Below are 25,647 nucleotides of genomic sequence, written 5' to 3'. Positions count from 1 at the left end.
AGGCGAGTTTACGGTTTGTGCTTTAAATGTGTGAACCATTACGATCCACACTTGGCCATTACTCGGTCATCATTATATATATATATAAATATATATATAAATACATCACGAGTTTATTTTTTTATAGATTTTTTATAGAGTGATCGACACTAATATGAAAGATGTTTTTACAACACAAGTTAACAAATATACATACTTTAATGAATTTAAATACGTAAATTAGAATAGAGAGGCAAGTTTTAACATGAAATAGGGCTCTTTTCCAAACTGTGAAGAAAACATTTAAAAATGAACATTAAAAATAATAACATTTAAAATTATAAAGTAACATATGATCCAAGATAGTTAAAGATAGTCAATGCAATACAAGAAATTTGATTAAGTTTAAAATAAAATTTACAAAGCGGATTAAAATAAAGAAACATAAAATTACATAAAAACAGAAAAATTGGCACTGATAATGCTAAGATCTCTAGATGCCTACGCCTATAGTCTTTATAACTTTATGCATTTGGATTGACTTAAAGTAAAGTTCGAGGAGATAACTGATTTCGTAAAGATATCAAAACACAATGGAAATATTATTTTATACAAACACTTAATAACGCAAAAAATGTAGTCAAAATCGGTATCATTTAATAATGGTACCGGTTCAAAGCGTTGTTTGTAGAAGCTTCAGTACAAAAAAAAAACTTTATTCATGCGTTATATGACAATGGATAAAATATGGATCCAAGTCAAATCAGCAATTAATTGAGTGGAGAGCAATGACAAACCAAAAAGCGAATGTCAGGTTCTAAGGTTTTTGTGTCCGCATTACTGTTTCAAGTATCTCAAGAAAATAGAATAATGTATATCGAATTTTATATTGCATTATTGGTGCTTTTGAAAGAAAAAAGTGTACTTTCTTGGTTTCGTATTTACTTTCATATGAGGTTACCGATTGTAAGCAACTACTACCTGTTTGAGGATCATAAATTGCTCCAGGGAAAACTATGTCAAATATATACAATATTTGACATAGTCATATGATGTCATATTCGCATTCTTTAGAAAAATTAGAATTTCCGAAAATGAAGTATATTTTACAATAATGACAATGGAAATAAAATTAGAATTTCCGAAAATGAAGTATATTTTACAATAATGACAATGGAAATAAACAATTTAAATTCAACCTATTAAGAATATAAAGTTATGTGATCAATAACTGCGTGAAAAAGTGTAAATAAAAGGTTTAAACTAGACAAATTTACATATTTAATATACAAAAAATATATATGTATAATAAACAAAAAAAATACTATAAAGAACTGACAAAAGGACTCCAAAAGTTCCACAAATTTTATATAATTCTGTCATGACCGTTTTTTTAAAAACGAAGTTTTCAATGGCATCCATTCGAGTGGAGAGAATAATGCTTTATTAATTTCAATAAATAACAAAATGGAAAGAATTATAAAAAAAATTCCAAATTTCTTTTTAAACTTACACTAAATACAATTTGCATTAAAAAATTAATTAAATCTAAATTAAAACTTTAAAATTGACTAACAAATATTAATGGTTTTGGTTTCGAAATGAATTCCAATAACTTATATTATATCTTATATAGTTTAAATAAAAAGAAAGTAATATATTTTAATAAGAATTCATTTTAGTTATCTAAAAAAAATTTGGAACCGCGAAAGTTTAAGGACTAGATATGATAAGTTAAACAAAAGCATTAAAATTTCAATATAAATAATGTTTTAATTGTTATCTATTCGATTTAAATACATGCTACAGTGAAAGCTCTTTTAAATGAACGCTGTCTTGAGCAGACATTTCTCTTAAACGTGCAAAATTGCTAGACCTCAGTTTTAATTCTTCACATAAAATACTTTATTTAAAACGGACTGTTTTTTTAATCAAACACAATTGTTGGTTCAGCTGGTATCCACTTGAAAATAACTTTTTATATGTAATAATAAAGAATTAAATAAAATAATAACAGATATATAAATTAAGATGTTAAATTGCAAAATTAAAATTTTAAGGAAGTGTTGTCTAAAATGTTTAGATTCAAAAAAAAAAAATTTCTTCATAATTCAATATTTCAAAAAAAAACATAATTTAATTAAATTACAAAGAAGCAAAATTCAGGAATCCATGATATAATAACAGCAGAAATATAACGTTATACTTACTGTTTTTTAAAAACCTTATATATTAACTAAGGTAATCAATAATCATTTGAAAGTTTAATATTGTAAATTGATTACTTCAGGTTTCTTCAGGAAACGACAACTTAAAAATTATATTCTTATTATACAAAAAAAAAACATGAAATATTATACATAAACGGATTAAAATGCTAGTATCTATTTACTAATAGTTACATAGAATAAAAACATTCAAAGTTTTAGTCGTAGATCACCTGAAACTAGATATTGTTTAAAAGCTTAAAATGTCTATAAATATTTATAATTGCACTCAACTAATAGAATTGTTTATATTATTATGTATATTATTATTAATATTAAAATATTTTGTTATGTATTTATCACTTACCCATCATATTGGACATAAATCTTGATCGCTCCATAGGTGGTATCCAAACTGCTGCTACTGGATGTATTGCGGGCCAAGAAGCACCTAACATAAATCCTAAAACTACACGTACTATAATTAATGCTACATAACTAATATGTGCTGCCAATGGTGTGATTAAAGTAAGTAAACTAGCCCAAAACATAGAGTGACCGAAAACTCGACGTCCACCTATAAGCTCCGCTAAACGTCCTCCCGGTAATTCTGTTAATATGTACCCGCCGAAGAAGCAGCCTAATACGAAATTTTTATGATATGAGTCCCATGCAAAGCGATCATCCTTTGTGTCTTCTACATTTTGTTCTGATGAAAAATCTGTGGTATTAGTACTGTTGCTATCTAACTGTGTTTCTGGTTGAACCATTTGAACAATAGCAATTGTTAAATTTACTCGCAAAGCATAGTTGAGCATAAATCCTAACATGGTAAGTATATTTAGCACTTGACGACATGATAAAAGATCTAGAATCAAAAAAGTAAAGTTACATTAGTTAAGCAACACATTTCGATCGAATTCGTTAATTTGGGAACTCGATATTCGGTATAACTTGTTTTTGTGTAATACATAAGATTGCTTTAAGAACTGCCCTTTCTAGCGGAAATAAATAAAATTTTTTTTTTTTTTCATATTTAATTTTAATAATATTAAATATGAAGTGTGCAACGTTGTGCATACAAGAAGAGAAGAGTCGAGGCATTCTAAAAGCTTAAATAATAGAGAATTTTATATATCAAAAATGCGTTTGAATATACAATTTTAATTAAATTTTGATTCAGTTATGCACATATATTTTTCTTTTTTATATAGAACATTAAACATTTATCTAAATAATTAATATCTATCGACCATATCGGTTATTCCATTGGAAACATATAAGCTAAACGATCAGAGATACATTACCAAAGATTATCTTTTTTAAAAAATGGACAACTCAGCCATTATTATAGTATAACATACAGAATGTATACATAGAAAGGATATACATAATGCTTTCTTAATATCTTGAAATTTTCCTGAGATATAGCATGGATATTTAAATATCCGACAGTCGTCAGTGTGATAATTTTTTTTATCAATTTTAAATATTTTGCATCTTTATTGTATCGAGGATACATTAAACTGTCTAGTCAGGGTGAAAGGTTTTCGTTTTTTTTTTTGCATTCCAATATTTTTGGTAACACCTTTCGTAAACATTTCCCAACAAAAAAAAATCGTGATTTGAACCTGTGAAAAATTAAAGTTAACCAGGTAAAAATTATGCTGTTCTATTTTTATGTTATAGGTTCATCTCTCCCCTTTACTTAAAAAAAAATTTACTGTGTTATCTTTCACTTAGTTCGCGCTAGAATGGTTTACGTATCCCAAGAAATGGTCTATTTAAATCGCCAATAGGCTAAAATGGGTTAAGTATCATCCGTACAGTTTTGTTCGCGCAATATAAAATGCTATTATTTGTTATAATAGTGAAAAATTTTAAAAGTTTTCTTTTTATTTTTGTTAATTTTTTGTTTGCAACGTCGTAAATACATATATGTTCTGTTGCAGTTGAATATAGTATATATATATGTATTTATATAAAATAGAGAAATGTTTTAAAAAAAAAATAAATCCTTTTAATTTTTATTATACAATTGAACATAAAACAAATGCGATTCCAATGTAAATTAAAGTACTTAAGAGTTTTCTTTCTTTAAAAAATTATTATATTGCTAAGATTCTTTTGCCTCTGCATTATTTTACAGGTGTAAACATTGCACCAGATGCCCTGGTGCACCGGCTTCAACTTGGAGAAGGACAATTGAAAGAGAAATGACAGAAGCGCACTACACATGAAACGATATATGCAGAGAAACACCTAACAGAGTGCGGTTTAAGAGAATCGTTGAGGTCTTATGCTCCACTAGCGGAAATGGATACTAAGAAGAAGAAAAAACAACAAAGCACTTGACATGTGCCGGTAAAAAGTATTAAAGTATTTGTTACATACATCTTGATATTACTTGCAACAACAAATTTTATGTACATTTATGTAGATATGTGACATATTTCACAAACTTTGATTATTAATCATTTATAGGATAAGTTAGTAACACAATTTAAATTCCAAGCCTCACTTAAAAAGTTCAATAAATTTGGACAGTGTATATTCAAAATTCGTCTAGGTTAAATCAAACTATTTATTTTATTCTGAATTAATATTATAATTAATTTTAAAGTCAATTAAGAATAAGAATGTAGACTTCTAGGTCCTTCGTCCTGAAATCAAACTATTTATTTATTCTATTATTATAATTTTTTAAAAAATCTTTAACAGTTGCTCCCAATTCGCAACAATTTTCTTATAAGATTTGATCAGTCCTTCATGTCGGATTTATAAAAATTTATTATTTTTTTTTTATTTACTGATGTACTGGATTTTATTGGAGAATGACGCAAAATATGTTGTAAAAACCGTTTTCAGCTTCTTTTTAGTATATAATTTATTATTATCCAGTGGTATTTCTTAATGAATTGGACCAACATGGGATTTCCGTAAACAAAAAATCGTAAAAATGAAAATACATTCTTTTAATTTACTTTTCTTATATTGATTGATGTATATAAGCTAATTTTAAAAAAAATCCATAAAAAAAAACCAAACATGGAATAAGTTGAGCTAATAATAAATAACCATAGAATAACCATATAGATTTTACTTACTTCTTATTTTGTTAAATCCTTCATTTTCGGTGTTAGACATTTCTGAAAAAAAAAAATAAATATAATTATTGAAATTCAGTTAAAATAAAAAATGGAAATGAGTTTGTTATTTAGATGTAAGTAATAATTTTTTTTATAATATTGTTACATTTTTTATTAAAATAAAACAGGGCGAAAGAGATCTAGTAATCCAGACCCTTATTCTAAGTTTTTTTTCTTTTTTTTCTTTTTTTTAAGTACTTATACATTTATTTATTATCTTTTCTTGCAATGAGACTAAAAATAAGTTTTAGAATCTTATGACTAATTACAATAATTTATATAAAATATAAAAATATAAAATATATATTATATGTATAACATAAAATCAAATAAGTAAACGGACCTCACTTGAATCAATGGTTTAAATTTTATTAGAGTGAATGTTGGATGGTTTATTCTAAGTTAATTTTAAAATTATTTTTAGTGTTAACTAACAATTAAATAAATATTAAAATTATATTATAAATTGAATCATTTCAAAAAAAATTTTTTGACAAACAATATATTTTTTTTTTTATTTTTTGCAAACTGGCTGATTTAATAAAAAATATTATTGCAATTGACTATCGATAAGAAATGACGTTAATTATTTGCATTTCTCAAAACATTTTTGACAAGCATTCTTTTAAAAATTCACTTTTTTCAAAACACGTAAGAGGAAAAATAAAAAAATATAATTAAATTAAAAGAAAAAGAATGATTTGGCAAATCAGATGTCAACAACTTGAATGGAGTCAATTTTTATATGATTTTTTTTCTGAGTTTTGGTAAATCATTAATTTCCCTCAGTTTGTATTTTTAATTTCTTTTTTGTTTTATTATATTTTTTCAAAAAAACTCTTTCCACGAATGTAAAGAAGTTCATCAAACTCTACAGAAACTAAGGCCTAAGAGAGTCAGTGGCATTATTTCTCAGCACGTGATTTTGGGGAAAAACTCTGAAAGTAGTTAACGATCGAAAACAAGTATTTGCTGTGGTTTAAATAACAAAGACTAGCGACAAAAAAATACTATTGTGAGAATAACAAGATCTCATACAAACTTCATCGTCGTTAAAATTAATAGGTTGACTAAAACGTGATATCATACATAAAGAAATCATTCGTTGTATTTTTATTTTTTAATTAATTTACAAAATTGCACAATAATTTTAATATAGAATTTTTTGCTAATAAATTTTGATGTTTCTAAAAAATTAATTCTTTTTTATTTTTAAGTTTTTTATATTTTAATTTTTAACTTATATAAGTAAAATATAAACCTACAAAAATTTTATACATATTTTTTTAATATTTATTTATGCATTTATATTTTTTATATTATTTTTATTATTTTTTTTATACATTTTTGTTTTTTTTATTTTTAGTTCTTTAATTTTTTTATATATATCTATATTTTAAATCTTTTTTTTTATTATACTTTTATTTTAACTAAAAATTTTTTTTTGTTACATATTTGTTGCAATTTTTTAATAAAAATATTTTGAAAAAACTATCCTGCAACGTCTTAGAAATTTAACGAGAATATTGTTATTTCAATTTTCGCAACTTATAAAAAAGAGAATTTTAATAGGGTCCTTACTTAAAAAAACTTTATAAACATTTAATTTGTTAATATTACTTTATTAAATCATTTAATGAATGTGTCATATTCATACGAAATATCATTATTCATGAACTATGAAAATACAAATGCTTTTTTATTTAATATATGTATATTTTCTAAAAATTAATTAATCGTTTTAGATGAAGTTGATTAAGTATTAATTAATAGTTCATAATACATATATAATTATTAAATAAACTTTAGAGTATGTGTAGAAAAAATATTAAAACGTAGGCAAAACTTCATGTTAAATTAATTATTATTTTATTAAAGTAAATATTTACTTTTTTATCTTATTATGTTAGGTTATGTTGATTTGACATCATGTAAGTCACATCTATATTAATTTCTAGCGGTACCAAATAAAACAAAACCTCTACTAATAGTTGCACTAGTAATAGTTAACATGTATTAATTATGTTAATGCTTTTGGCAAATCTAAAGAGCGCTTAAAGTTCCATTTCTGAGACGTTTTCCAGCTTCTCTCATTGTTGGGCCCCGAGCATTTTCGACTTCATTTAAATAATAAAGAAGATAAGCATAAAAGATATATAGATATGTGCTGCAAACTTTTCTATGGTATCTCTATACTTTAGAAAATATTTGTACATAATGTATGAGGTAATTGTTTTCATCGCTACGTAATTTAATTTTATTACAATGTATATATTTTTTATAAAATTTCAATATTAATTATTTTTTTTTTAATATGCATATTAAATTAAAAAAAGGTAACTATTTCTTTTACTACAGTTTCAACAATCATCAATAATGTTTTTGTAACAGAAGCTTTGGATAGTTCAAAAACTAACACAAATAAGAAACATTAATATAGTATATATATATTTATTTAATAGTATGCATATATAAGGTATATATATATGTATGTTATTTATTTAATATGTAATCATGGAAATAAACAATTCAATATTACAGAGCAATGAGTTTTTTGTAATCCTAGAAAAAAGTGGTAGAAGAAAAACTTAGATATAAAAAAACTGAAGTTTCACTCTGAAGGTGAAACTGAAACCTGCAGTCTAACGCATAGGACTATACTTGTTAAATGCTTGTAATAAAATTGGCTATAAATATTTTAAAAAGGGAAATTAAAAGAATATTGACGACCGAACATTTAGACAATTCACACGTTCACTATTTAATAGAGCAAAAAAAAATTGTTAAAACAAACAACATGATACATATACATGCACTAAGTGGTGCGCTGATCAAGACAAACGAGAATATTCTAGACATATAAAGATGACCTGTTGCTCTATACAACAGATTTAATATGATAAGAGAACAACATATACATACATTTTAAAATTTTAATATATTAAATATATTTTTATGGAATAAATACTTTTTTAAGGCTGCTGGAAACTAACCAAACACATTACTAGTATTTTAGAACTTACAGATATATACCATACATATGTGGATTACAGGATTCCCATGCGAACATATGTCCTTATTTCATTGTCATCTATTTTTAATCTAATCTAGCAGATAATGAGAGAATTAGTAACCAGAGTCTTCAAGCAGCAAAGCTAAAATGTATGGAGAGGGTGAATAGGGGAGTATATATTGATAAAAGCATCTTATAATCAGGTGAGACTTAAAACACTTTGTGCTGACTTTCTACTGAGCATTGATAACTAAACAAATGTTTTCATATCTGTCTAGACATAAAAATTGTGCCTTTTTAAACTTACACATGAAACACGTGTCAACAGATTGTGATACCCCGGCAATAAACATTTTCATATTTCACATTAAACGAAGTAAATTAAGACACACTATCTTATATATATAACGTACATTAAAATGTCTACAAATTTATTGTAGTTAAAGTTTTTTATTATTACTATTTAAAATTACTATGCATTTTATTACTGATTTAACGAAATTATATAAACATAGACTTCTCTACACACCGTTAAGACCGTTAAGTATAGAGAAAATAAGTTCAGAACATATCCATATTAAATTAAAAATAAAAAATTATAAACGCAGAGTTAAAAAAAAAACGATTAAAGTATTAAACAATAAAAGTACTAATGGTTTCATAAACAATTATATCGAGTATATATTACAACTCGAGTGACGTGTATCGGCACAGTTTTCAATCTCTATCTTCTCGCAGTACCCACTATTGTATATGAAAGTTGAGTTTTTTGTTCATGTTTTTTCATTAGAATAAGACTAATGAGTTCCGAGCACGAAATAGAGTTAACTCGATATTGTTCCTTTAACTGTTTTGTGAATAATCGTTGAAGTAGTGAAATGATTCACAATTTTTAGTATTTTCTGAAATAACGCTAATAAAATTTATATATAAAACATATCTGCAATTTGATCTTATAAAATTTCGATACTTTAATTCGATTAATTAATCAACTAATAAATTCTTTAATAAACATTAAAATCATCGCGTTTCATGAAAAAACCATTAATCATCAGCTGTTGTTTATTTAAAATTAATATTCTTTAAATATTTTTTATTATAAATAAGTATTCTGTTAAAACATAAACATAAACAAGATCAATCATCAGATCAGATCATTGATCAATTTAGCAAGTTTAATGATTTCAATGTCTTTTTAAAAAGATATAAAATTTTTTGGTGTCGGCTTTTAACGATTTTGAATGCTTCTGATATCGACCTACTATCAAAAAAAAAACAATGTTGTTGTTGTCAAAAAAAACAACAATGCAGATAAAAACACTTTAACCGTTGACATAATATATTTGTTATATGAAAAATTAATTAAAAATTATTTTTCGTGAATTTGGATCATTATCTGACTAATGATGAGATTAAGTTATTGTGAAATCAATTATTTTAGGACCAAACATTAGTGCAGTTCAGTTAAAAAAAACACAGATAACACCCATACATCCGATAGATTATTACTAAAATAAAACAACCAAACCGAAACGCAACATCGTCTTGTACCACATTTATAAAAATTCTTAATATGGGGAAAATAATGCTGTTTAGTTGAGATTAAATACCTAATTACTTCTTTTAAAGCCAATAAAAAATATAAAATTCTGCGATACCCGCTTATAGGTTACATAATTGCTATCTAAAATGATTGAGATAATGGAAAAGTGCATCTACTCCGTTTCTGCTCAATTTTCTCCAGACCCCGGCTATGCCACTTTTAAAAAAGCTTTATTCCCTAATCCTGTCTTTCTCTTTCTCTCTCTCTCTCCCTCTCTCTCTCTCTCTCTCAAGTGAAGTGCACTTACTCACTGTTGCCACTTATGGTACTTTAGTACCAAAATTGGTACTTTTTTTTCGTTTGGTACTCATGTTCAAAAAATGGTTCATTTTTGACGACCCAACTTTATTGTGGATATTTCCAATTAATTTTTTTTATAAATGCAACTTTGCACTATTTTATATTTTGTTCATTTATAACACTATGAAAAACACAGAACGAAAAAACAAAAAGGTCCAAAAAAATGTTGGACCTTTTTTTACAGAAATGGTACCTTTTTAAACCAATTTTGGTACAGGAAAAAATTTTCAAGTGGCAACCGTGCACTTACTAGTCGGTTTAAGTACTATAATCTGATGTCGCTTTAAATCTATCTGGTATATGTGTGAGTTTATCCAACTAGTTTTATTTACCTACTTCTGTAGAAACCACAGTTAAATTTTTTTTTTTTAATTGCTCTTATCACAATTCATATAAGAATGAACCTTTTAGGTTGACTGTATTATCAATCTAATGATTTAAATGATTTCATGAAATTTGTTAGTGTATTGCTTTTTGTATGAAGAATATAGTAAATCTAAATTAGATTGTTAATAATACACATTATTTGTTAATTTTAAATAATATCTTTTATGTTAATTCTTATCACAAGTGTGAACATATAATTTTTCTTTTCTTTTATTTTATTTTATTTAGTTATTGATTTTACATCTTATATTTCTGAATAATAAAATAAAATAATAATATATATAACCGACTCTTAATTTATGTAATAAAAACTAAATTTGGCACTAGAAAACATGAATTATTAATATAGCTCCTCGTACGAGTTGTAAGTTGTGCTAATGTAAACTATATATTACTATACGAACTATACATTATACTCGTATGAAATTAAAAACATTAATCTAATGATAAAGTACAATGAAAACTCTCCGCATGACACCAAAGTTAAGAGACCAGCCGTATTGAGAGCAGACTTTTTCTAAAACAATTTTTTTTTATATCTTTATTTGGAACAACCGTTTAGGTATAATAAAAGTTTATTGAACGCCTAAAAGTTCGCCTACATTGAGTATCCACTTAAGAGAGTTTTAAAAATCTTAATAGATTTATGAATTAAATCCGATGATATTTTATAGTTTCACTGGTTACTTTCTGTATTTACCCTGCCATTTTAAGTTCTAATTTTGAAAATTCTGAAAAATAATTATAAGTGAAGTTTATTTTAAATAAGACAAATAAAAATCGGTTGAGTTTTAAATAGTTAAAAAACTGAATTATTAATATAAGATAAAGAAGACGTTATCTCAAGCTCATCGAAAATGTATACATAAAAGATTTGTAAACATACGAAATCGTAGATGAAAAATATTTCACTTAACCCAGTTTAAAAATTTTAGAGTATATTTAAGAGTACTTAACGAACTTCAAAATAGCAAAGCAGTGCAAAAAATCACTTTTTTATGATCGATAGAGCTTAATTTTTTTAATTATTTAGTTGTATCCATCTTGGTTGCGCAGTTAATTATAGTAAATAAAAATATATGTTAAGATACTTTATAAGTACAAAAAAAGCGGGAAAATTTGAGGCGCACAAATAAAAAAAATTATGTACAAATATCTATAAAAGATTTAATTTATTTATATATATATATATAACAAATCAAGTTTATGTATTTTAAAACTTTAAATTTATTTTGAAACATTTTTTGAATAATAAAATCAGTTATATTTAAGAAGATATTATTAATTTGATATATATCAAATTCTTTACAATATATATTTTTTCTAATTCATTTAAAATTCTGTTTAAATGAATTTATATATGACCGTACGTAGAAGTATCTCTATATTCACATACCTTTTTAGAATTTATTTCAATTTATTTGTTCACTAATTTAAAATGAAATTGCTTCCTTAAATCTCCTTGTTAACTGTTTCTATTGCGGTATATAGATTGATTATAAATTGATTAGCTAATGACTTGCAAAATACTTGTATATATTGTACTTTGTACTTCTTATTTTTTTTTTTATTAATCGAATGTTTAATAAATAATTACTTTTAATTAAAATACTTTTATTATCACACTTTAAATATACTTTTATTATTCACGTTCAGCGTAAAACAAAAAGCTTCCGAAACCGTTTGTTGTGGACGTATAAATGATACTGCTTAGATTGAATTTTTTAATTTAAACCTAATTTGTTAGAGCGTAGAAAGATACGAGCGCAAAAAGATACGAGACGCGGCATACGATTGGAAATACGATTTTGAATTCGGATATTCGAGAATTAAATCGTTTACGCAAGCGCAGGGGCAAGAGAGCAAGCGAATACAAGCGAATACAAGCTTAAACGGTAAAGTTTACAATTTTCTGCTCTCCTCTTATAGACATCCAGTGATCGTAAATAAAAATTCATCTCAAATTTAACTCACATACAAACAGCAATTTGATTAAATTGACAAAATATCTTAAAAGAGATAAAATTTTAAATAATAAAAAAGTTCAGAAATTAAAAAAACGATTGCGTCCTTTACTAATAAAAGAGAATATGAAAATTCAATAACAGATATAACTTCAGATATGAACCTTTAAACAGTGATTTGATAGATAATTGAGATATATGTATATATAAAGAATATTATCCATTAAAATAAACGTAAAAATTTTATATTTCATTCTTCCAAACTTATTGTTATACTTTCTTAAAATCAAACAAACTGTATTCTTAATCATTTTCTTTGACATAATCGGAAATATTACTTCGAATACTTCTTTACACAGAAATTTTTCGATTTCAATAAAAAAATATTTATGAAATTTAATTACGGATTACAAAACATTAAAAACCAATGCGCTAGTCATCTCCTCTGATCATACATATAAGACTACAATAAAAAAAATGGAAAAATTATTCTCAAAATAAACTATGGATTTGAAAATATTTTTTTTATTAAATAACATGATAATTCCTTCTTTTTTTTTCTAAAAATTCCAATTTATTCTAAACGTCGAGAAAATAAAATATTTCAAAAACGTGCATGCGGTTTTGTCCGGTTGCGTTCGTGAACTATGGCCCGATGAGCTCCAATCGTCAGAAATTAAGTACATAATTATAAATTATTTTATTAATTTTGAACATTTTTAAACAACAGATTTAATTATTCTCATAATTTTTGTATGACACGAGCTTAGTCATACGATAAGCAGAATCATTAATTAAAAAAAAAAATTCAAATACACAAAAATCATTGATACCTTTACATTAATATATGTAAGTATAATATATTTTTTACGAGATTAATTAAATTGATTTAAATATTGTTGAATTTAACAAAATCTTTGAACATTTATTATTTTAAGTAAAACTATGCGAATTTCTTTATAAATAATTAGACTCATAATAATTTACAAGCAGTAGAGAGTTCATTTCAAAATTAAGTAACGATATAGAAGTAACACATCGGAACAATCAGATACAAAAAAAAAGGAAAATAGTTGGTAGATGAGGTGTTTTTATCATTTATCAACACTGCGCACAGTGGATCAGTGGTGGTAAAAATCTTGAAAATGTGGTTGAAAATGTTTATACAGAGGTTTTCTTTAGAAATTATTTATTTATTTAGACATCACGGAACTTTTGTTTACCAAATATATTGATTTTCTTTCTTGAAATGCTCGTTTCCATCATGTGCTCCTTTTTGGTGTTATTGCTTAACACTTCAACTTTCATATGTATGAGCTAAATTGAGCATTGACTGCTTGCGTGAATGAAGTTAAGGCATTTACATCGTAAATGATATGAATTTATTTTGGTAGGGAAATTCATTTGCAGTGTGTCGTTTTTAATGTATAACTTAATTACATTGGTAAGTAATACTGAAGGTATTAATGTAATAATGTCTTTAAAAAAAATTTTTTCTCAATTTTTATAAAGAAGTTTGCAAATATTACAATAATTTTATAAATATCTAGTAGTGATGCATGTGAGAAAGTACATTTCAGAAGTAGTGAAAATTTCTAAAAACATGTGTTTTCATTAAATATAACTCATTAGCAACATAATTTACTTGCTCTGCACTTTCTTATTTCAGATCGATAAACAGACAGACAGTCTTGCGTTTCGTATATTAACAAACACGGCACCTTATGCACGAATGGAATTCTTAAATTTTTGGCAAAAATTTTCGTTAAGTGAAACGCCTACAGTCTTTACAAACTGAATATTTTTAAGATTTCTATTAACTAAGCTGATACGACTCTATTAACTTAGTCAGGTACTCATGCAAAGTTTAATATAGTACAGATCAGTACGACAAGGCATTTTTTTTAAACATGAAAAATCAAAAATGGAGGGATACTCGTTTCCCGCACATATTCAAGACGACTAATGAAAGAAAGCATTGCTCATAAAATTAAAGCAATATTTTCGCTATGAAGCTTTTGCTTTATGGCACAGTTAGTCGGTACGTACAGTAAGAATTCAAGTCAAAGCGAAATCCACAATCCATCACACACCGCTTGCAACAAAGGCGGCGAACTTTATTTATTTTGTTTCTATTAAATACACAGTTATGGTTGGTTGTGCATTTTGCTTTAGCTTAAGTTCGCTTTAGTTCTTACGGTACGTACCGACTAACTGAACCTTCATGTTTAAAAGCAAAACTTTTTACCCACCCTACGTATAAGGCAAATGTCATCACTTTTCTGTATTTGCACAACTGATTAACTATTGAAGCTCCTACACAAATTATTAACAGTAACATAACAAAAATATTCGGAAAACACGATATACATTTCATTGTAAAAAATTTACTTAAAATTGTATATTGTCGACCATGAGAAAAATGAATTTTTTTGTACTATGCAAGTACTGAGTACTGTAGATAGATATAGTGATACAAATTAATGCTTCAAAATTTAATTCTACAATTAATTGCTAAAATAAATTCAGTTTTCCTAATAAAATGAATATAAAACAATAAAATTTAAAAAAAAAAATCAAAGGCAAGTGTAAAAAAAAATATTATACATACATTATATAAACGAGACATGTCATTGTTCATTGTTGATAACATATTACAGCACACAAGTGCATTGCAATAAGCAGAACAGTATTGAAGAGCGAATTATACTCCCGTTTTATGCAAATTAGAGGTGTGATGGCAAAGAAAACAATGCTGAAGCGATTTTAATCGTGAATTTCATTGGCATGATTGCATTAAATATAGGGGGGAAATGATTCTCAAACTGCCTACATGTGATGGCTATAATTAAGTGAATCACATTTCTAATTACTACGAGTATGAGCATAAAAAATAGTTGATCATTTATACGATCAACCATGAGCACTCTGACTCACTCACCTACCTAAATGATCGTATTACGCTGGCGTTATATCAAATTCATAAATTAATACCCAAACAAAACAAAAAACACCAAGTGGTATGTGGTATGAACTGCCTGAACTTAGCTGTACAAGAAATTTTTTATAAAAATAATCAGGGATACTCGTAAGCAAAAATCTTTAATTTATGAATTTCATGCAAATGCCTCAGCATGCAGTATACATACTCAAACAGAGATATTTGCGTACTAAAAAAAACTTCAATTTAAATTTTTTAACACAAACGGGGAATGGGGAATGGGGAAGCAATGCGTGAAAAAGCACGAGTGTCTCTTATTTTACATCACAAAAATTTATGTCAGATGTCGTTACTTCATGGATACAAAGGAACTTTAAGGCAAAAATAAAACACTTCGGAATATGCAAACATTTAAGATTGATACAAAAAAAAATAACAATATAAGCCAGGTTCTAAAAGAGGCCTAAGACTTTTAAGAATGCATTTTAAACAACTTATCTGAAATAAAACGTGTTACAAAAACCTGGTAGGGATTTTATGATGCAACATAAAATCGAAGACACTAAAAAATAAAGTAAAATAAATCAAATATAAAACGTCGTAAGGCAGGCAATCTGCTAATGACCAAAGTGTGTATTTGGAATAAAGAATTTTATATGTTACAATCAAACTTCCATAACTCGAACTTCTATATATAACTCGACATTTTTATAACTCGAACTAAATAGAGTAGAACAAGGTTTCAAGAACAAATTACATACAATTACAAAAAAAAATCTTTAAATTGAACTATCAGAAAGACGAACCTTTTCTTTGCAAAATGGTACTTCGAATTATGGAAGTTTGACTGTATATTATATTCAAAAGAATATACTACTGTATCAAGAAAGTACCAGGAATAAGTTAATGAAAAATTAAATATGTATTATTTATCAAAATTTATTGCATCATTTATTAAATGATGTAAAGTAAGTTCTTGCAAATCGTTATCAGAACTTTTTTTAAAATGTGATTCATTCTAGCACATGATTCAGTTTTACAACGTTCCATGTCCAAACAATCATAAAAAATGACACGAACTGCATGATACTTGAGACACAAAAATTTCAAAGGCTATCTCTCTTTGACTTCAACAAGGATTTGAAATTGAACGTTGAAAACGTTGCTGGCCTATCAGGGCAAAGCAAATCTTCAATCACATCTCGACTGCCTGCTTTCAAATGCACTATATCACTCATAAGCAGGTGTTTGTAATAAAGTAAATTCACCGTAAATCTTTTGTAATATTTTAAGCGCTTTAAATTATTGTAAAAATCGCAAAACACAAAGGAACTTTTCAATGATCGATTCCCAGTACTTTCTAAACAGAATGTATACATATATATGTACTGGTAATATTTGTAATATGTTCCCTAATAATCAAAATCGAAAAAAAGTCTCTTCTAAGCGTAATGCTCTGTTTTTTGGATGAAAAGGAACTTTTCAATGATCGATTCCCAGTACTTTCTAAACAGAATGTATACATATATATGTACTGGTAATATTTGTAATATGTTCCCTAATAATCGAAAAAAAGTCTCTTCTAAGCGTAATGCTCTGTTTTTTGGATGAAAAGGAACTTTTCAATGATCGATTCCCAGTACTTTCTAAACAGAATGTATACATATATATGTACTGGTAATATTTGTAATATGTTCCCTAATAATCAAAAGGAAAAAAATCTTTTCTAAGTGTAATGCTCTCTTATTTGGATGAAAAACACTCCTAAAACTATTAAAACTGGCAGATGCATAAATAATTTAGTAAGAAATGTATGGACTTTAGGGATCTTTAAGAACTAAAATTTAAAATTTCTTTATACCCATATGGATATGTTTTGCCGATAAATATTAATTAATTGGAACTTTGAAGCATTCTCAAAAAAAAGACTCATAAAAAGCCACTTTATTAAGTGTGGTTCGAATTAAAAAGAATTAAGAAGCTTCTAGTAGTTAATTAAAAATAACGATTAAGTGTGTACTAACTCCTACCACATTTAAAAATTGGGTTAAAATATTAAAATATATTATAATTTACACATTATAAATATATTTAATATTCAAATATATATAAAATCCTTTATTAATATGCTAAATAAATTATAAATTAAATTTATTTATAATTTGTAAATATATACTTTTGTATATATTTATACAAAAGTTTTCTACAATATTTTCTAACATCACAGAACTTTTTCGCTAAATTTTGTTAGACATTTTTTACGTTCGCACTAGTCAGCTACTTTAACTAAGATGGCACCTGCTCAGCACCGCGGTATCTGTGCTGACGGGCCACTGCGCAACAGGAAGGCATGAGACTGGGTCTACCTTACAATGACTTTTGTCAAGGTTGTGGCTCTAAGGATAAGGAGGAGACCATGCTCGATCTCATGTGTCAGTGCCCTTCTTTAGCTAGAACAAGATCAAAAATGCACAAGATCATGCTGCAATGTTAAGGACCTGGCCGAGTTTATAGAACTGTCAGGTTGGTTTTACTTTACCTATGTTAATAGGGGAGTCGTTACCTTTTTCGGTGTTGGCTGTATACTGATTTAAATCTATGTACATACTAATGCCATTCCTGTGGTATCACAATTAATTTTATAAATTTCCACTAATATTTTTCTTATATTTAGGTTTTTCCATCTCATTACTTTGACTTTTGCTTATTCTTACATATGTACAAAAGTTATGCTGAACATCGACTGCACTAATGGGTGCAGTAAATAAATATTACTTTGTTTTTTGTTTAATATACATTGCATTGAAGAGTCGCCATTGTCTAGACTGTGGGAATTATAAACTATATTTTAGAATGAAAATTGCAAACTTTTGGAATATTCCAACTAAAAGTTAAATAATTCAGAATTGTTTACTAAAATCTGAACCGATCACATAATTTAATAATAATTTTTATTACTTAAAGACGTAATTTGATCATATTCTCTTAATGTAAACAAAATTATAAACTTGTAAACAAATATGTTTATATGACAAATGTCTAGTCTTTAAAAAAATAAAACTAAAAACTAAATTGGAAAACAATTTTTATTGGTAATATGATAATGATGTCATGATTTTGTTATCGTTGCATCACAAAGTCGGGAATTGTGAATCTCATCCTTAACATTAGTTATAAATTGAACATGAAATTTTTTTTCATTCATTAAAAAAATAAATAAATGAAATCTGCTAATTCTTACAATTAAAAGATCACACTATTTGTTTTACAAAAAAAAAAAAAAAGAATATGTAGACTATTAAATCTTCATTGATTTTAATTAGTGAACAACTGAAAAAATATGTATATCGCATCAATCCAAGGCATTAAGGGAACAAAGACACTTATATAAATATATTAATATATTGACGGTACTCGAGGAAGTTAGAAGAGACACTTCACAATACATCATCAAAGACTTAGTAATGACGAGAAAATTGATAAAATTAAAAGATCACGCTTTAGAGCTACCTTATAGAACACAAAAAACCGCGTGTTTATATATTTAAATTTTAATGCTTAAAAAGTATTGTTAAACATTCTAACTTTAAATAAATTATCTTAATATCTTTGAAAAAAAATAATTGCAAATAAAAAATTGAAAAACTTTAATAACATTTTAACAGTCTAAGTAAGTCTTACCAGCTAACAATATCACATTACATTTGAAACCATTTATAATGACATTGAATGAACCGGCTTAATCTGGTCGTGCTAATTGTTAGTCATTATAAGCGGTAGTGGAAATTAAAAGAATAGAAATTATAGTAAAGTCTATATAAGTATGTTTTTTAAATATGTTATTCTGTTAGTGATCTCCTATTGAACCTTAACTTCACCATTACCCACATTTAACAACACATCATCTCCTTTTATACATTTGTATGAATTTATAAATATACAAATTATAAGTACAAATATATAACACAAGACATAAATTTGTCTAAAAATATATGTATGTACATAAAAGCAACAACAAATACTCACTTAATAGACAATTTTTACAAAAACCCTGACAAAATACAAAACGTTTAACCAATGGAGCTGATATTGGTTTTTTTTTTACTTCAAATTTGTTTATTTTTTATTCTTGAAAAAACTGTGATCACAAATTTTTTTATTATATTATGATTTTTTAGAGAACTGCACTGAAAGTTTCCAGTAGATTCTAAGTTGTGACTGCACTATGTTTACTTTAGCAACGTATCTTAATGACAAAGATGTTCAAAAAATTTCTTAACAATCAAATTTTAAAAAATTGATATACTTTTACAAATGTCCAAATGGAAGAGAAAACCGAAATCAAATAAAAAGTATTTTATTCAGATAATACTAAATGGGAATTTTAGATATGAAATGTGCGACAATACAATTTTTCCATATATTCGACTGATGTCAAGTACTTTACATAGGAAATCATATTTTTTAATAGTATTTTTGAATATTTTCTAATTTTTTGTAGTGTTTTCTAAAAATAACACACAAAACAGCACATTAAAGGAATGATGTTGAATTAATATGATGGTACAGTGCTTTAATCTGAAATGACGTATGGCCAAATTATGGTATAATAAAAAAAATGATAAAAAAAGTGATATATAAACCCACTCACATTTCATTCACTTCACCCCCTTTCAAATTAATTCTATAACTAATACTCAAAAAGATCAAACAAAGAAATGATCAAATACAAAAAATATATAACATGATCTATTTAAACTAGTATAAACTGGAAGACTCGTCTTATAGAAGTTAATACTTTGAGTACACAATGAAATTGAAAGTAATCTACATACCTATTGACATATTTTATAGTCAATTTTCACTTATAAAAAATTTATACACGATTATTATTTTTAGAATAACCATGCACTTGGATCAATTATAATAAATGTGAATCAATAGAACGTGCCTACATAGAAAAACGTTGCAATAGAAAAAAATAATATATCATCCCAACCATCAATTTTTTTACATAATGATTAATCTAGCATAAACAAATTAATTATTTTTGAAGCGTTTTGACATTGATTTCATTTTTTTTTTTTTAATTTTATTTTCTTTTTAATTTATTTACATAACATGTTTTGCAATAACGCAAATGCCATGAAGAAAGTCGTCAAGGACAGTTTGAATTTTAAAAAGTAAACATCTATACAATTAGAAATATTTGAAATATACATACATAAGTACGGAAGTATTTCTAATATCTGTTCGTATATCTAAATACATAATTTTACTTATTTATTTGTTTAGCTAAGCTTGAATGATAGATACAAACTTCAAAACATAATAATTAGGTAATCTACTGCACACGTGCATCAAACACTACGATCGCACCCTGTGTCTTCTGGAAGTCGTATAGGTTAGAATATAATTTATGGAGGGCCCAAACCATTTTCAATAATTACTGGGTTGGGTAACAGTCTTAAAGTAAAGCCTAACTGAAAATTAAAAGGTGTAGTTAAAAAAAACCCACAATACCTGATTAACTTAAATTTTTTTAATTACTTAATTTAATCCTTAATATATCATTATAATTAAATGGGCTCCGAAATTTCACTGCTTAACATTAAAATTTTTTTGTACAAAATTTCTGATCATTTTTGTGGAAAATGTCATTCCTTTTTCAAATTTTGAAACAAAAAAATAAAAAGTTGAAAACTGAACCGTAGGAATACGGTGGATGTGGAAGAAAAATGCTGTAACAAAAAATATTCGAAGATAATAAGAGAAAAATAGACAGAAGAAATGTCCAAAAATTATGGGAAAATCAAATTTTCCGCAACGAGAAAATGGTCAAAAATTATCAAGCCATCAAATTTTTAAACCTATTTGAGTACCAAATCATACCAGATTAGGCATCAAATTAAAGGAAATCAAATAAAGTAAAAGATTTGTACAATTCCATTTTTTGGAGATATTGAGGGTTTTTTGACTAAAGATTTTTTTTTTTCGAATAAAATTTTCGTTAAAACTCTTTATTTCAGAAAATATTAATAATCGCATCTGATTTTGTTTTTTTTTTCGTTTTTTAAATTAAGCTGTCATCTTTGGCCACCTTACGGGATATACACAGGAAACGCACTTTATAAAACATATGCCAAAAATATACCAGCAAAATAAGAAAAAAAAAGTTTCGTTTTAATATTCATAAATATGAGTGTTCAGTTTGGAGTGATATTGAAGTGTTTAGTCAACAATCGACCAAATTTCGTATTTTATTAAGTTCTCCAACTCTCTAATTGTATAAAATTCCAATTGTAATTTTTCACATAAAATTTGAAAAAATTTTAGAAAATATGTTAACCTATAAAGAGGTATTCCTATAAATTGCTTTGAATAAGAATTGCAATTCATTTATAATTATTTAAATGCGATGTAAGATATACGGGTAAACGTTAGTTTCTAATTACAAGAGAAGATTAAATAACGTTCCTCAATAAAGTGTTTATTAATTTAACATTCAAAGTGGACACTTGCAGTCCAAACAAATTATATATGGACTATAAACTAATTAAAAAGAAATTCGAATATTTTCTAAGATAATTGATGATGAGTACTTTGCAATACTTGAAACAGCGTTTATGTTCAGCCAAATTTCGAAATATTAACTAAAATTTTTGTCTTTGCTTTTCTTTGCTATTCGAATCCGCCCAACTTTTCTCGGCAGAAAAATTAAAAATAGTTTTATTTTATTTTCATTAAATTAAAATTTAATTTAATAACAAATATTTTAAAATTTTTTAAAACACAAATGTGAAACCATAACTCTGAACATAATTCTTCATGACAGTCAAGCCAAGCTGATTTTTTTTTGCTACTCCAATGCAGAAGAACGCGTCTACTATAAATAATGTTACAGAAGAAGACGAAGAATTGTCTAAAAGAGTCTAGTTAAAGGCTAATCTTTAACGAAGTGCTTTAATCACACTCTCTCAACGAGAGCATAGTCGATCAGATAAAAGAGTTGCATGCAAAATCTTTGTGTTAACATTTCCCATTAACATGTTCTCTTTCTTTTGTTTCCACTAATTGTTATTTGGACCATTAAAATACAAAAACAAAATTAAATAATTGTTAGAATTTAAGGTTGAAGAGTTGAGCAAAAATTAGGAAGTTCCTTTAATTATTTTTGTTTGTTGTTTGTTAAACCCAGATTATAGAATCGGACACCGCTCATAAACAGATAAAAGTTGATTGACGATAAATGCCCACCTTAGAGTTATCACTGTACTAGACTTATGTCAAATTTAGTTTACTTTTAAAATTTTTTTTTTTAATAAATTGAAATACTGAAATAAAAAAAAATATACGAAGAAAACTTACCAAACGTACACCACCCTCTGCTAAATAAATATCCTTCTTGGGTGGACAATTTGTTTTGAAAAAAATGTTATTATCATTAATTTAAACAACTAAATACCTTTTTGCAGTTTATGCTTGCTTTCAAGAAACAAGATTACCTGATGATCAATGTAACGATGAGCATTAAAAAAGGTCTCACCAGTACTCCGAACTGTTGTGCGTTAACAACTGGTTTTAGACTAGTCGAACTTTGAACAGGATAATAACTTTGTCAAAATGTTCACAACACGGTGAAAGAAATGTCGGATAATGCATAAAAGTTCTAGTTAAGCATTTATAGTAGTAGTATTTGGCTTTATTTTACTGAATTTCTTATTTCTTGTATTACACAGAAATTTATAACAATTATATTATATTATAATAATATATATAATGTGTTATATATATAGCTCATTGCATTTTAGCCGTCTGCCGGACGCATCTATATTTGTCTATTTACTTATATAAATATAAATATATATCTATATACATATATATGCCTATCTGTCTATTGTTAAAATGCAAATTAATCTCTCAGTTATCTTCAATTGATCTCTCAATTAGTCTTTGAATTAATTCATTGAAACTTTGTACTTGCAATTTTTGTGAATCAGTCGAATAAAGTTTAGCTTAGCGGAGCGCTTGCATAAAATAAATGCCGGGAATAAAGTCGTTTTTTTATATAGGATATATGTAGATATGTATTCGAAATTCCATAGAAGTGAAAAATATTTTTAAGTAAATAAGTACTGTATAAATAATTTGTATATATCCTGGTGGTATAGTAAAGTGGTAGATAGTATAGTAATGGTAGGTAGTAAAGCTTTGGCAAAGCGAAAACTAATTCTCTTCTTCATTTGGTTGCTTATGCTAAGCCATTGTTAAATTATATTGATATTCATTACATTTAATGTAATGAAAATTGTTTAATTATAAAACAATTTGTTTTATTACATATTGGAAAAACCTATAGATAGGTTTTTTTACGTACAAACCGGAATTTGTAAAAGCAACGTTGAGCATTGATTTCGGTTATCGCAGCATGCGCAGAATTTCACTTTAATGACTATTAAAAATAAAGATTATAAATCATTTTATTAGTAGAAAGATTGTTTTCAATTCTTTATTCTGTTTTATATTTGATAATTATATTTACGTTATTATATGTATGTACGAGTATATGATTGACGATGTTCGTCAGAGCTTAGTTGTAAAAACATTAGCACAAAAACATAAATTTAAAAACACACTCAAGAAAACAAAAATAAATTGTATAACTAGTATATAATATAATGAGCTTGATATACTGGTATGATGTAAATGCAACAATATTACAATATTAGGTTTATTATGCCATTAACGTATTGCAACGTAAATAAGTATATATAAACATACAAATATACAGAAGAAGTGCATATATTTCCACTTTATTTATATTTTTGCAAATCATTGACGTTAGTTTGTTTAAGGAATACTAAAAACAAAACAGATCAATTAAAAAAATATTAATTTGCTGTGCTTAATTTTCTTTTAAGTTTTATTAGTTAATTAATTTAACTGTACTTTATTTATTAGTTAGGTTGTTTGTTTCAAATTTATACATTTTTAAAATATTTGTTTTTATTACTCATTGTTTTTATTTTAATCATTATTTTTTTCTTTTGGATTTTTTTTTTTTGTTATGTAGAAATATTACGATTTAGCATGATATTCAAAACAAGCATAAGTCTCCAAAACAATAACAAAAACCATACCATACATAACTTACTAACAGACCAATTAATCAATATGTTTATTATTCGCTAAAAGCTACAGATTGTTGGGAAGAGATTGATAGATTTTACTGTTGGCACATAATTTATACTAACACATTTGAATATAAATATATATATATATATATATATTTTTATATATATATACATACATAATAATGCATATATTAATACATAAATATATATGAAGACACAAATGTATATATATTACACATATTGATATGTAAACTAAAATTAATATATACATTAAAATGATATATAATTTTTATATATTTGTATAACATATTTTATAAACATATATGATTGACATATATCAATTTTTTAATATACATATATATAAATTAATATTTTACATATTGTGTTGTATAACTTTATTTAAATATTGACATAGACAATAATATAAATAAACACTAGAACAGATGTATACGCGAATATATTTATGAATTTCCTTTAATATATTAAACCATATCCATAAATCAGTATTTTTGCGGGAATATATATAAAGCTACATATATACGTTTATTAATTTTAATTGGCCAATTGAGATCACTTGTTTTATTTTTGTTTGTAGCTATCGTAAACATACCTACTTGTATGAATGTAAATATACGCAAATATATGTATATGCTTAATTTAACTTAAATTCACTAGTTTGTTATAAAACTTTATAGGTTAAAAAAAGCAGTTCTAACATAAGTACTTACCTTTCAATGCGCTTTTATATTTTAACGGTTGTTAATAACGGTTAACTTAAATTTAACAAATCGGCACTTGACTAAAAAAATTATTAACAATATTTAAAAACACTTATTGAATAAGTTTATTAGCTATACATATAAGTTATTACAGTTATTTAAACTAAGTATTTTATTGATAATATATTTTTATTAAATTCGGTAAAAATTGCAGACTATATGATTTTCTTAACTTTTTTTAGTTTTATATT

At 25.8% G+C, this 25,647-nt stretch overlaps 1 protein-coding gene across 2 annotated transcripts in view; it reads right to left on the bottom strand.

Annotated features, from left to right (window-relative positions):
- LOC119687763 (sialin) overlaps positions 1–25,446 on the bottom strand; it is a 42,464-nt gene extending 17,018 nt beyond the window's left edge. The window contains exons 1-3 of one of the 2 annotated variants that reach the window (XM_038102226.1): positions 25,406–25,446; positions 5,294–5,335; positions 2,554–3,054 (exon numbers count right to left, since the gene is read on the bottom strand). In XM_038102226.1, coding sequence (XP_037958154.1) covers positions 2,554–3,054; positions 5,294–5,333 — 541 coding nt within the window. In that variant the 5' untranslated portion in view covers positions 5,334–5,335; positions 25,406–25,446. Of the gene's footprint in view, positions 1–2,553; positions 3,055–5,293; positions 5,336–12,034; positions 12,161–25,405 lie in introns of those variants that run through there. The other variant, XM_038102227.1, reaches the window with a different exon arrangement.
- Between the last annotated feature and the right edge of the window lie 201 nt (positions 25,447–25,647).

The sequence above is a fragment of the Teleopsis dalmanni genome, chromosome X (genome assembly GCF_002237135.1).
Source record: "Teleopsis dalmanni isolate 2A chromosome X, ASM223713v2, whole genome shotgun sequence".
NCBI lineage: Eukaryota > Metazoa > Arthropoda > Insecta > Diptera > Diopsidae > Teleopsis > Teleopsis dalmanni.
The sequence above is the reverse complement of the archived record's forward strand: the minus strand, read 5'-3'. Positions and strand labels throughout refer to the sequence as shown.